The sequence below is a fragment of the Prosopis cineraria genome, unplaced genomic scaffold (assembly GCF_029017545.1).
Source record: "Prosopis cineraria cultivar Desert tree isolate PC_DT_omini unplaced genomic scaffold, ASM2901754v1 PC10, whole genome shotgun sequence".
In the NCBI taxonomy this organism is placed as follows: Eukaryota; Viridiplantae; Streptophyta; class Magnoliopsida; order Fabales; family Fabaceae; genus Prosopis; species Prosopis cineraria.
In genome coordinates, this window is record NW_026555341.1 from 12,261,390 (window position 1) to 12,275,937 (window position 14,548).

At 31.9% G+C, this 14,548-nt stretch overlaps 1 protein-coding gene and 1 pseudogene across 1 annotated transcript; both read left to right on the forward strand.

Moving 5' to 3' along the window:
* Positions 1 to 1,688: 1,688 nt before the first annotated feature.
* On the forward strand, positions 1,689 to 8,064 carry LOC129321803 (S-adenosyl-L-methionine:benzoic acid/salicylic acid carboxyl methyltransferase 1-like; annotated as a pseudogene).
* A 2,172-nt stretch (positions 8,065 to 10,236) lies between these two features.
* On the forward strand, positions 10,237 to 10,847 carry LOC129322410 (salicylate carboxymethyltransferase-like). The gene is made up of 2 exons (XM_054968739.1): positions 10,237 to 10,311; positions 10,431 to 10,847. Exons 1-2 carry the CDS (start codon positions 10,237 to 10,239, stop codon positions 10,845 to 10,847), a joined length of 492 nt encoding a protein of 163 aa, XP_054824714.1.
* Positions 10,848 to 14,548: the final 3,701 nt, after the last annotated feature.

Here is a 14,548-nt window from a genome sequence, read left to right on the forward strand (position 1 = left end):
ATTGAATGTTATTAATTACCTTACTTTACTTATTTATTTTTTAAAAATGAAATTAGGCGAAAGGTTGGTCATGAATAAGTGAATTATGATAATGAACAAGTGAAATAGAGTAATTAACAATAGTTCGTAAGTAAATAAATAACATACAATATAAAAATCAATAAATTATCTTAAAATGATTTAAACACTTAAAATAAAAATAAATTAAGTAAAATAATTAATATTTTATAAGTAAATGAATAAATAAAAAAAATTTAATATTAATTAAGAGAGATAATTTTATCATTTTTATTAAAAATTTAATATCAAATTAATAGTTCAATAAATTTGGTTGAGGGTCTGTTGTTGACATTCTCGCTTGATTTTTTCGCCATTCGCACATTAATTTGCATTGATCCACAGCGCAGAAGTCAAAATTATCATCCGACACCAATGTCAAGCCATCTTTGATTTTTGCACCATTCATACATTAATTAATAGCATCGAACCACATTGACAAAAGTCAAAAATTAACGTTTCGATGGCTCCCCACCGATCTCAAGTCATCCCGACATTAAGTAGCAAAAGTAAAACAAATTAAGACGAGGCAGCACCCGGATATGGCAGAAAAAGTCAAACAGTTCTTATCCCATCCCATTAACCAGACAATTATGGAAAGGTCTAAACTTTGTTAAATTATAATTTTTTGACCAGCTTTACTAAGTAACATTCCCTCAATTCACAACATAAACATGTTTTTAAAAAGGTTCGCATATCAATAACATTTTCAGTTTTATAAAAATATGATTAAATTATACATTATTCTCAAATTTTAAATCACATACATATGACTTTCTCATACTTTGAAAACCCCCTCAACTCTTATATTTATATAAAAAATTTTATATAATTAATTTTATACATTAATTATTTTTACATAACTTAACATTTAGAGGATTATCCATATATTAATTAAAATTTAGGGGCTTAAATACACACAAAAATAAAATTTAAGAGATATATAATTAACAGTTAGGGGTTATTTGCATAAATTTAAAAGATAAAAAAGGTTTTATTATTAAGTTTTAAAGATTAAGGAGGTTATTTGTACATAATTTAAAGTTTAAGAGAGTTTTGTGTAATTTAGATTAAAAATATATATTATTTTTTATTTTTACTCCTAATCCCAATTACCAAAGCACTCTATGATAAGTGAGAGGTATGCTTATATAAATATCTAGATTAATAAATATAAGTGGTAAACTGAGAATTTTTTTTTTACATGCACTAAATTAATTATATCTTGAACCAAAGTTAGTTGAGTGAAAATGCTTATATTTTAAAATAAAGAGAATACTCCTTTCATCATAATTTATAAAACACATTTAAACAAATTGCATATGCAAATAAATTTCATTAAATATACCTTATACTTTTATTTTTCAAAACAAAAACATAAACTTTTAAAAATACTTTTTATTTAATATTTTATTTGTGAAAAAATATTAAAGAAAGAATTATAATAGGAGTAGGTAATATTAAAAAAATATCATTCATAAAATTTTAATTTTGTCGAAGTATTTTATATTTTGAAAAATGAATTTTCTTAAACTGTTTTGTAATATTCAGGAGGTTGTAATTGAAATGATCATTTAACACCCTGTGGGACAAGCAACCGCAAAGAGTCTCCATGTTCAATTGTTCTTTTATCTTCTTTTGAATCTTCGTCTCCTCTCCATGTATCTCTCATTCTCCAAAAATTAAATCTCTGCCACATCTTCATCATCCAATCTATAAGAAGACGAGGAAATTCAAAAGTCTCTCAAGTTCTTGACTCTCAGCTCTCAACATAATCGATCCATTTTAATCCCAGTCAATGTGAGTTCTATCCTCTACCACTCTACCATTTTTTTATCAGTAGTTCTTTCAATTCTTCTGTTTATTATGTGCTGTTGTTTGATGAGCGCCAAAAGTAAATCCTTATTCAATGTAGCATCTTGACGCTACTGCAAAAAAACTTAGAGGAGCACCTATGATTGTAGCTTGCATACTGATAATCATCTTCCTCTTCATGATTCGTCAAAACCTTCTCTTTTCCTTTCTTCTTAACTTGCTCTGTAAACTACCTTCTCCCATATTAGGACTGCTAGAGCTTTGTATCTGAGAAGAGGCACCCTCCGGGTTCTTTTAGATGAACCCAAACCAGTTAATTCAGGGGGCTTAAGGGTAGAAGCAAAAACTTGAGACTTAGGTAGAGTTTTTACCCCTTTTTCCCTTCGATGGAGTAGGCTTCGGAAACTTGAGGATTGGAGTTGTGCCTTGATCAGTGTGAGGAGGAACTGAATTAACGATGACCTTGGGCTCTTCTTGAATCTTAACCTTCTTCACAGACCCTCTTTCTTTTTCCTAGCATTCACGAATTGCTTCACTACGGTCTTCAAAACTTCAGTTTAATTGATTGCTCATAGCAAATGTGCTTCGACTTGACCTTTGCTTTTTCACTACCACATCTCCAGCTTGAAAGAAATCTTGCATTGTAATCCCTTGGGCAACCGGAGACTCTTCAATATTCTTTGGTTGAGCTGTTCTCTTCACTGTGCCAAACATTTGAAGAATCAAAGGATGGATTTGAGTGGTTTAAAGGTATAGTTGATCGAGGGGTTCTGGTTGAGTGACTGTTTGAGAGAGATTTACTGAGAGATTTTAGCTAGAGAGGTGATATGGGAGAGATTGAGTTGAGAAGATGGGTGTTTTATACCGGTACAGTTCGAGTAAATGGGAATAACTGAATAAAGCACCCTATAAAGATACCTTTATTCAGGTATAGGTACCTTTTGTACTGATATAAAGAACTAGTCGTTGCAATAATAAATGAAAAATAAATACATCCAGAGATGAAATGTTACCTCGCACCTGTATAGGTACAATTATTTTGGTATAAGCGTGGTTTTACCCCAATAAGCGCTTTAGTTCAAAATAACCAGCTTGACCCTCTTCCAAAGCTTGTACCAATATAAGTGGAGTTATATTTATATAAAGAGCTTTATACCTCAATAGTGATCTTTTTTCAAAATAGAATGGCTTCCTCCTCATTTCTCTATCTTCCTTCATTTTATCGGTGTGGTTGACGTTATACTGGTGTAGCCAGCACTATACCCCAATAGCTTTCTGTGTTATGAAATAATTAACTTGGCCTACAAAACTCGATACACACATTAGTTTCGACATAGCTTTGCTTATTCTGGTAGAAAGAACTTTACACACAAATAAACAATTTTACTTTGAAATGAGAAACAGAGCTGCAAAGCAACTTAACAAACTCTAATGCTTAAATTAGTCTCTAATTCAAAATAAATTTAAAAACACAAATTAAGTTAGAATTACTTATTACTCATTGGGATTTAATAAACCTAATTTTCTCCTTATATAGACAAAATGTTCATTTGCTAATGGCTTTGTAAAAATGTCTGCAAGCTAAAAATTCAAAAGGATAAATTCCACTAATCCATCTTTCTTTTGAATGTGATCTCTGATGAAGTGATGTTTAATGATAATATGTTTTGTTTTTGAGTGATATACATGATTCTTGGTTAACTAAATTATGTTAGTGTTGTCACATTTGATTGGAATTGCTTTGATTTGTATCACAAAGTCCTCAAGTTGCAACTTCATCCACAAAATTTGTGAGCAACAAAGTCCTGCAACAATGTATACTAACTCTATTAATGATAGTTAGGGAGACCATTCCTCTTCTTACTTGCCTAAGAGACTAAGAAGTGACAAATTCCACTTAGACTCTTTCTCTCTATTTTACAACCTCCAAAGTCCACATAAAAATACACAATCAAAAATCCACTTCCTCCTTTAGAATACCATACTCTCAATGAATTAGTATCCTTAAGATATCTAAAAATTCTCTTCACGACTATCATATGATATTCCTTTGGAGTTGATTGGAACCTTGCACAAAGACCCACGCTGAATGATATATCAGGATGACTTATTGTCAAGTATAAGAGAGACCCATTCATCCCCATATAAGACTTGCAATCATATTCCACTTCTGAATCATTTTCATCCATCTTAATGTTTGAACTCATTGGTGTCTCTATTCTTAAGTATCTCTCTTAGATACTTAGTCTGACAAATGAAAATTCCATCTTTTCGCTGCTTGATTTGTAGACCCAAGTATAAATTCAATTATGCCATCATTGACATTGCAAATTCTCCCTGTATCAACTTAGAAAATTCTTTATAAAGAGATTCATTAGTAGCTTTGATTATTATATCATTAGCATAAATATCTATAATAAATAAATAATTTTTCTTTCTCTTTGTGAATAGGATAGTATTAACTTTACCTCAATTAAATTCCCTTTTTTTTTTTAAAAAAGAGCTCAATTGATTATACCATGCTCTAGATGCTTGCTTGCGACCGAAGAGTGCCTTTTTGAGCTTGTAAACTGCTTCAACCTTATGTGGATCTTCAAAATAGGTGATTGTTTAACATACACTTTTTAAAGGATATACCTATTGAGGAATGCACTTTTTAATTCTATCTCATATGGCTTGATGTCCTTCACAACAGTATAGGCTAGAAGTAGATAAATTGCTTCCAATCTTACAACTGAAGTAAAAGTCTCCTTATAGTCTATTATTTCTTTTTAGTTGTATTCTTTGGCTACCAAATGATCTTTGTTTCTGACTATGATTCCTCCTTTATTAAGTTTGTTCTTAAAGACCCATATTGTTCCAATAATAGGGTGATTTTTGGATTTTTGCACTAAGTCCAAAACTTAAACTTTTTTAAACTAATTGAGCCCTTCTTGCATAGTATCTATCCAATATGATCAGATAGAGCTTCATCAATAGTCTTTGCTTCATCCTCAGAGATAAAGGTAGAGTGACCAGTAATATTTTGTAATCAGCTCCGTGTACGAATAGGGTCACTAATATCACCAATCACTTGATCAAGTGGGTGATTCTTGGTGTTTCTCAAAGCTGTTGCTTGAGTAGGTCCTTCTTCTTCCATTGGTGAACTCTTCCCTTTTTCAACTAACTCTTCTTGCAGGTTTGGAGATTCTAGATTTGTAGGTTATTCATCATCTCAGGGACTTGTTCATCAATGTTTGATGCTTCCTTCTTCATTAGGTTTTCATCAAAGACTACATGGATTGATTCTTCCATAGTTTTGGTTCTAAGATTGAATATTCGATAGGCTTTACTTCTGTTAAAATAGCCCAAAAATATCCCGACATTAGATTTGGCATCAAATTTGTCCAAGTTCTCCTTCTCCTTCTTCTTATTGTTGTATACTTGTTTTCGAACACATGAAGATGAGCAAGATTTGGCTTTCTACCCTTGTACAGTTCATAAAGGGTCTTGTTGAGCTTTGGTTTGACATAAGTTCTATTAATAATGTAGCTTGCTATGCTCATTACATCTACCTAGAAAACTTGAGACACTCCATTGCCCATTGTCTAGCCACTTAGTAAGCACTTGATTCTTCCTTTTAACAACTCCATTTTGTTGAGAAGCTCTTCGAGCTCAGAAGTTGTGGCTAATCCCATTTTTTTTCAAATACTTAACTTAAAAAGAATCTCAAGAGAATTTAATTTAGAAAGATTAAGAGATTAATGGCTATATTATTAGAATAGTGAGGGCTATATCAATAAAGAGTAACAAGGTCAGAGTATAATGCAATTAAAACCAATTTACCCTTAAATGCTATAAATTCTATAAATTTATCTTGTTAAACAAATTTTCTCTCATTTTGTGATCATCAAAATCAATATTCAACAAAAATGACAGAAAAGTATAAAAAATAACAAAAAAATTACATATAAGGAAAAAAATTACAAAAAAAGGACCAAATAAATTTTCATGATCCTTTTCTATATGTTATGAGGTCCTTTTTTTTCAATTTTTTGTCAATTAATAGTAAAAGTCAACATTTGTTAACTAAAAGGGCCATTTGGTACTTTTTTGATGAAAGGTGAAAAGGAAAAATATACTAAAAATGAGTTAAGAATTTCAAACTCTTTTAGACATATAATTTAGGGAAAAATTTTCATTTAACCTAACAATATAAATTTTGAATTATAAAAATTATGTAATTAAGTCTAAAGTTATATAATCTTTTAATAAAAATGTATTAATTCTAAAATTATGCAATTAACAAAGGTAATGAAAAAATTTTAAATTGGAATTAATTATTGTAAATAAGGAATGGTATAATTAACGAATTCCAACTTTTAGGAGATGAATTATCTATTTAACATGATTATAGGCAAATATAAAATGCCGTGCATGTCTTCTATTAGTTTTTTTTAATAACATGTTTGTAGGTTAAAGATCGCTATCGATCGCTATTACTGAGAAACGCAATTGTAGAACTGTAAACAAGAGAATGAACCTGGCTCAAGTGTTCCGTATGAAAGAAGGCACTTCAGAAACAAGCTACTCAAATAATTCTTTATTCCAGGTATTATATCAAATCTATTCAATCCTTTTCTAATTTTCCATTTGCAAGCATTTGCTTACGTTGTAAAATATAATACTATGTATATTTATTAATAAAATAATATACATAATCTATCTGATAGCAAAGGGCGGTTTCTTCAACAAAGCCTATAAGAGAGGAAGCTATAACTTACTTTTATAGAGAAACAATCCCTCAAAGCCTAGCAATTGTAGATTTGGGTTGTTCATCTGGACCAAACGCTTTCTTTGTCGCCTTCGATCTGATTGAAACCGTCGAGAAGCTTTGTAGAGAACTAAACCATGAATCCCCAGAATACATGATCTTCTTGAATGACCTGCCAAGCAACGACTTTAACACAATCTTCAAGTCTCTTGAAAGCATCAAGCAAAAGCTAAGTAAGGAAGTGGTTGGTAGGACTATTCCATGTTACATCAGCGGTGTTCCTGGTTCTTTTTATGGTCGGCTTTTCCCAACTAGATCTTTGCATTTTGTTCATTCCTCCTACAGTCTTCATTGGATGTCTCAGGTATCTATATTAGAAATTTTTATTTCTTTTAAATTGTATTGAGTAAGTAATGGTTGGCATTATTTTTAAGTTATGAGTAATCGGTGAATTTGATTGTTAATAATTGTAGGTTCCTAAGGGTGTAGAGAACAACAAGGGCAATGTTTACATGACAAGCACAAGCCTTTTAAATGTGTGCAATGCTTACTACCATCAATTTCAAAGTGATTTATCAATGTTTCTCAAGTGTCGTGCTCAAGAGCTTGTTGAAGGGGGCGTATGGTACTTACATTCTTGGGAAGGAGTAATGACGATTGATCAATGAATAAATATTCCCACGTGTGGGACATTGTGGCTGAAGCACTTAATGAAATGGTCTTGGAGGTATGCCATCTTTTTAACTACACAACTTTCTTTGAAATGCAAACTTACTAAGAAGGGGAAAAAATGATAAAGATGCATGCATGATAGAGAATTTTTTTTTATCAATGTGTAATGCAGGGGATAATAAAGGAAGATCAAATGGATGCATTTAATGTTCCATTCTATAGCCCATCCTCATCTGAATTGAAATTGGAGGTTGAAAAAGAAAGTTCCTTCACCATTAATCGCTTAGAAGGAATTTGAAATAAGTTAGGAGGCTGCTTATGATGAGAAGTGTAACGGTAGTAAAGAATACCAAGTTACACTATTCATGAGAGCTGTGGTTGAACCTTTGCTTGTTAGCCACTTTGGAGAAGCTATAACAGACCATCTCTTTCGGCATTGCCAACAAATACTAACTCGTCGTATGTCCAAGGGAAATCTTGTGCATCTCAGTCTCTCAATATCTTTGACCAGAGCAAGTTGAAGAAGCAACATATATGTTTTTGTATAATTAATGATGAATAGACCATTTGTTAGTCTTATTTGTCCCTTTTGAGATTTTGTATGCTTGAATTTACAATAATTAATCCTACTGTTTTACTAAGATATTATATCTTAGTAATATTTCATAGAATGTGTATGATATGTTATAAAGCATTAACTCAGATGTTGATCAAACTAGTCAAAGACTAGCAAATAGGCTAATGAATATTTGTAAATTTAAATATTGGAATGCTCTCCAAAAAATAACTGGATTTTGTGTTGTGAAAATATAAGTATCGTCTTGTATGTATGATGTGTACATATTTGTAACTTTTTATGATTTAGTTTTAAAAATTAAATGGATTATAAGTTGACACTAGATATGACAAGCAATTATGGACATATACTTATCAACATTAGAACTTATAGTTAATAATAGGGTTAAAGTGCATTTTTATTTCTGAATTATTCTCTGAAAAACACTTAGTATTTTAAATTATTTGTCATAGTAATTTTACTCATAAAGTAATTAATGTTAACTATTAAGAATGCCAATTAAGATTTAAATCTAACAAAAACTGCCACTTGTCATGACAGATGGATCTGAGTTAAGGTGCATTTTTTGTTCTTAAACTGTTATCTAAGGAGCACCTAATGTTCTAAATTATTTGTATAAGTGGGCCATAATTAAAGATGATAGGAATGACTAATTGAGCGAAAGAGGTCCTACCTAATAATGCACTTCCACGTTATTTCTCTTTCTATCTCTTTGTAGTTTATCATTAAAGCTTCCATGGCTTCTTTCTAAACATTTGTAATTAAACCTTTTTAAATGTTCACAATGTCAAAATAAAATGTCTTAATGTGCTTTTATTTTCTCCAAACCGATGTTTAATATAAAGTACTACCTATGACTAGAGTCAGTAATTTACGTAGGCTGAGTTTATTCAAATCGGGTTTAAAATATTCTACTCTCTTTAAAAAGCCCATATAGTTAAGCCTTGCCTTAACTTTTTTCGATCGAGTTTGAGTTAGCCTATTGAGTTTGGCCAAAATCACCAGCTCTATATACATATAGAGCTGAAAATTCTAACGATCAAGCTTATTCAAGCCGGGTTTAAAGTATCATTCCTTATTAAAAAAGTCTATATAGACAAGCTCAACCCTAACTTTTTCGATCAGGTTCGGGCTAGTTCGTTAGGCTTGGGCAAATTACTGACTCTACTTATGGCCATCCATTATATTATGGCTGTGTTTATAGATAGACAGGGGAGTGCCATAGGTCTAGTGCCATGCTCTTCTTCTCTCCTCCTCTGTTCTGCCTAAGTATATTTTGTTAGTCTATGTTGTTCTATATGTCCCTATTAATTTTGTAGGACAAGTCTATTTAATCTTTAGAAGCTATCATGTAATCGATTTAGTGTGGTGGAATAGTTCTTAAAGACAATACCATTGGCACGACTTAAATTTTAAAACTACCAGCTAGTTGCAACACACAATTCATGTTTGGGTAAAAATCTTTTTTCTCTTTCCTTCCATTATAATCAAACCAAACAAGACAATGCTAGTTTAACTCAAGAATCTACTTTACCTCTATTTGGTTGGGAGGACGAATGGTAATTGAATGGAATACTTATTATTATTGGAAATTTGTTAGTTTGGTATTAAGTAGGTTAGGATGATATATGTATTTTTAATTTTAACTAAGTACAAACATATGTTAAAAAAACTAAAATATTAATCTTAATAAGAAAAAAGGACGCCTCCCCACCTTTTTTTTTGGGTGTAAGAAGTAGATTATATTAATGATTAATAAATAAACAGAAAGCCGACAATGACAACAAAAAAAAGGGCCAAGCCCAATCAACAAAAAGTTCACAAAGACCACAAAAAAATTGTCAAGCCCAAACAAAAAAAGCGAGAACTCAAAATGAATTTTAAAAACGCCAAGCCCAACCAACGAAATACTTATAAATTTTTTCACATTTTTTTCAAAATGTAACTGTTATCGATTTTCTCTCTTGGACTTAACTATTATTATAACTATACTTATATATATATATATATATATATTGTCATTAGTGACTGATATGAATACCATTAATTACACATTAATGAAGAAATGAGAATGTTGTCAATGAATGGAGAAGAATATCATAATGAAGAGATGAGAATGTGGTTAAGAGCAGATTAAAAATGTTTTTTAAGTCTAATAGAATGAACATAGTTACTGAACAAATCAGAAATAATAAATATGCTACTTAACTTTCAACAAACCTGGTAACTTCATTATTTTATATAAGGAATGGTGTAACGAATTCCAATTCTTAGAAAGACTTATCTATTTATCCGTGACCATTGGCTAAAGTTCATTTTTTCCCCTTATTGAGAAACGTAATTTTATAGTGAAAATATGAGAATGGACGTGGCTCAAGTATTGCCTATGAAAGGAGGCACTCCAGAAACAAGCTACTCACACAATTCTTTATTCCAGGTATATATTTCAAACTTTATTAATTAATTAACTTTATATTTTCTAGCATCCGTTATAAAATATAATACTATGTATGTCTACTAATAAAATAATATGCACAATATAATCAATGTTGATAGCAAAAGGTGATTTCTGCAACAAAGCCCATAAGAGAGGATGTTATAACTTGCTTCTATAGAGAAACAATCCCTCAAAACCAAGCCTTTGCAGATTTGGGCTGTTCATTTGGACCAAACACTTGCTTTGTCTCCTTCGATTTGATTGAAATTGTGGAGAAGCTTTGTAGAGACCTAAACCAAGAATCTCCAGAATACATGATCCTCTTGAATGACCTACCAAGCAATGACTTTAACATTATCTTCAAGTCTTTTGAAAGCTTTAAACAAAAGCTAAGTAAGGAAGTCATTGGTGGGGTTGGTTCATGCTACATCACCGATGTTCCTGGTTCTTTTAATGGCAAGATTTTCCCTACCATATCTTTGCATTTTGTTCATTCCTCCTACAATCTTCATTGGATATCTAAGATACATATATAAGTAATTTTATTTCTTCTAAGCTGTATTGAGTAATTAAATGTATGGTTGTCGGAATTAGACTAGAATGGCTGGTTCCCTATAGTTCAGTCTAGTCAACTATCACAATTGGAAGAAAAATGAACAAGTCAAAATTAATGAATAACTGTTCCAAAGATCCTTAGTAGAGATGAACTTTATAATGTTGAATATGAAAGCTTAAATCTTATTTGCTTCGGATGTGGTTGCTATGGTCACAACAAAAACTCTTGCCTGTATAACCCAAAAATCAAAGTTATAGAAAAGGAGAAGAACAAGGCTGAAGCTAACAACAGCGCCCAAGACCATTCACAAGGAAATACAGCTAGATAGCAGATAAATCAGTAAGAGAAGGCTTATAAAGGGTCATCGAGATCTTACCCATTGGAAGAAATCTACGAAGAATGGATAAAGTTTTGAAGACCAGCTTGAGCATGAAACTTGAAGAATCCAATGGGTAACAAGCAAAATCACCTAAATTGAGGATTTAACCAGCTAAACAGATCTTGATTTGATGTGTTAGCCAACCTAGAGCTCAGAGATAATGGCGAGACAAAGAATGCAGCTCCATTTAACGGTCTAGCGATGAGTCACACAGCTAAAACTATCAGGAAAGTATGGGTAAAGAAAGACTTGGTAGGAAATAAAGAGAAACTAAGGGGATGAGAAGGATATGGTGGCTAAAACAATCAAAGATGGCGAGAAAGCTCTTACGGATGAGAAACTATCATATTTGGTTGAAGGGAAGAAGGATTCTTGAGTTGGGCTCTATTTCACCCTCAAGAACTTTAATTTGGATGATGCTATTCATAATGGGTTACAGCAAAAGCAAACACATCCAAGGCCCTCTAAATGCATACACACGGTAATTAAAGGGAATAAAAGGAATTTGAGCTTTTTAAAAAAGCCTGTTACAGCAGACCAAAGCAAGTCCATTGAAATTAAAGCTACAGCTGAAAATTTTTTCTCTCCTGATCCTTGAGTTTGGACATAAGGGATGGAAGGGAATACTTCTAATGTCAATTTGATTTCTCCTCCTAATTCAACTAAGACTTGTGATACTAGCAAGCCTCTTGATCCTAGTAACTCCATCAACTTTGTTCCAGAAACTCAAATGAGCACTGATTCGGCCATGACTAATTAAAATCAATGCTTATGTGATAAAGATGATGAAGATGATATTTCTATTGATGGCAATGATGATGAAATCATTGATGATGACCTTTTAGATGAGGATTTTGATAATCTACACATTAGCAATGATCTAGAGGATAATGAATTCAGCGATAATGAGGATGAAGTCTAATCCTTTCTCTAGGTCTATTCCCTCCTTTATTATTATTTTTATGGATATTATTTGTTGAAATTGTACAGGTACTTGTGGTAAAAGCTTTCCTAGTCGCATCAGAGAAATTACTAATGCTTATAACACTCAAATCCTTATTTTAATTGAAGCTAAAGCAAGTGGTTCTAGAGCATGTATGATTGTTAAAAAATCAAGATTCTCTAATTGGATCCGTGTTGAAGCTACTGGATATGCTGGAGGTATTTGGATTCTTTAGAAAAATAATACTATTGAAATTGATTATATTTATTCCAACATTAAAATTCTTCTTTGTAAAGTTAATGTCTTATCTAATAATAATTCATACCTCTTATCTTGTGTTTATGGAGACCTTAACCTGTATAAATGTGTTGCTCTTTAGGATTCCATCACATCCCTTGCTCAAAATATTTTTGATCCTTAGCTTATTGTAGGTGATTTCAATACCTACCTTTCTTGTGAAGATAAATGTGGAGGTAATGGTCATAATCGGAGAGCTATGAAGCAATTTAAAGATTGTATCAATTCTTCCAATCTCCTTGATCTAATTTTTTTAAGGGATAAATCACTTGGAGAAAAGGAAATACTAAAGAATGACTTAATTGGGCCTTCTATAATGTGGAGTGGCATTTTAAATTCAACCAATCAACTGCTTATCATCTCCTCCAATATGGCTCCGACCATCGACCTATTAGAATCCAACTTGATAATAGGGTTCTTAACAACATAAAGGGCCTTTTTGTTGTCATGCTGCTTGGATGCTTGAAGATTCCTTTCACTCGATAATCAAGGAATCTTGGAAAAATAATGATTGGAATGAAGGAAGAATTAAATTTATTGATTCTGTATCCTTATAGAATAAAAACAATATCGGTAGCATACCCACAAAAAAAGAAAAGGATCCTTCACAGATTGGAAGGAATAGATCGTCAGAGGAATTATAATGATAATTACTTCCTTAGAAAACTTGAAAAATCTTTATGGGATGAATTTAACAAGGTTATTTTGCAGGAGGAGCTGCTATGGTTTTAAAAATCTAGATGCAAATGGTTAAATTAGGGTGATTGGAATACTAAATACTTTCATGCCACCTTTATCATCAAAAGGAAAAGAAATCAAATCTTATCTTTCAAATTCGATAATGATACTTGGATTCAGGATCCGACTACTTTAAAGAGTATGGATATCACTTATTTTGAAAATCTCTTCAAGGAAGATGCTCTTGTTAAACACAATCTCATCACTGACAAGAGATTTCCACCTCTGTCTACTTTACAACTACATGCTATCCATAGGGAGGTTACCGAGGAGGAAATCAAGACTGTGACTTTCAATAATAGAGCCTACAAAGCCCCTAGTCCAGATGCTAACAATGCCAATTTCATCTATACCTATTAGAATGACCTTAAAACCAGCATTGTCAAATTCATTAAAAAGGTCTTCATCAATATGAACACCATTAGTGAGATAAATGATACCTTTATTACTCTCATCCCTAAAATCGATAACCCTACTTGTATGAAGGACTTCCGACCTATATCTCTCTGTAATGTTAGCTATGAAATCATAACCAAGATTCTATCCAATTGTTTTTGTTAATGCATAAACACTCTTATTAGGGATTCTCAATGCAGCTTCATCCAAGGTCGACAAAGTAATGATAACATCATTATTGCTTAAGAAATTATTCACTTAATGAGGAATAAGAACAAAAAGAAGGGTTTTATGGCTCTTAAAGTTGACCTTGAGAAAGCTCTTGATAAACTCTCTTGGGACTTCATTGATGACACTCTTCATTCCATTAGTTTGAATAATCATTTTAGGAAATTAATTAGAGCTGCCATCTCTACTTCTCATATGAGGGTTCTTTGGAATGGTGAATCAACAAGTGAATTTGTACCCTCTCGTGGCATAAGACAAGGAGACCCTTTATCTCCTTATTTATTTGTCCTTTGCATTGAATGTCTTAGTCACTGTATTATTAGTTTCATTGATAAAAATAAGTGAAAGTCAATTAGACTAACAACTAATGGGCCTCCTATTTTCCATTTATTTTTCATTAATGATTTGTTACTCTTTGCAAAGGTATCTATTAACTAAGCTAGGATAATTCAACAATATCTCTCATATTTTTGTAATGCATCCAGCTAAAAAGTTAACATTGAAAAATCTAAGCTCTTCTATTCTAGGAATGTCAATTTTAATAAGGCTTATTAGATTAGCACTGAATTAGGAATTTCCCTCATGGGTAATCTTGGCAAATATCTAGGAATTCTTTTAATCCATGAAAGAGCTTCTAAATTCACCTTTGCTCCTTTGCTTGATAAAGCTTGCTCTCGCCTTGCCAACTGGAGAAGTCAGT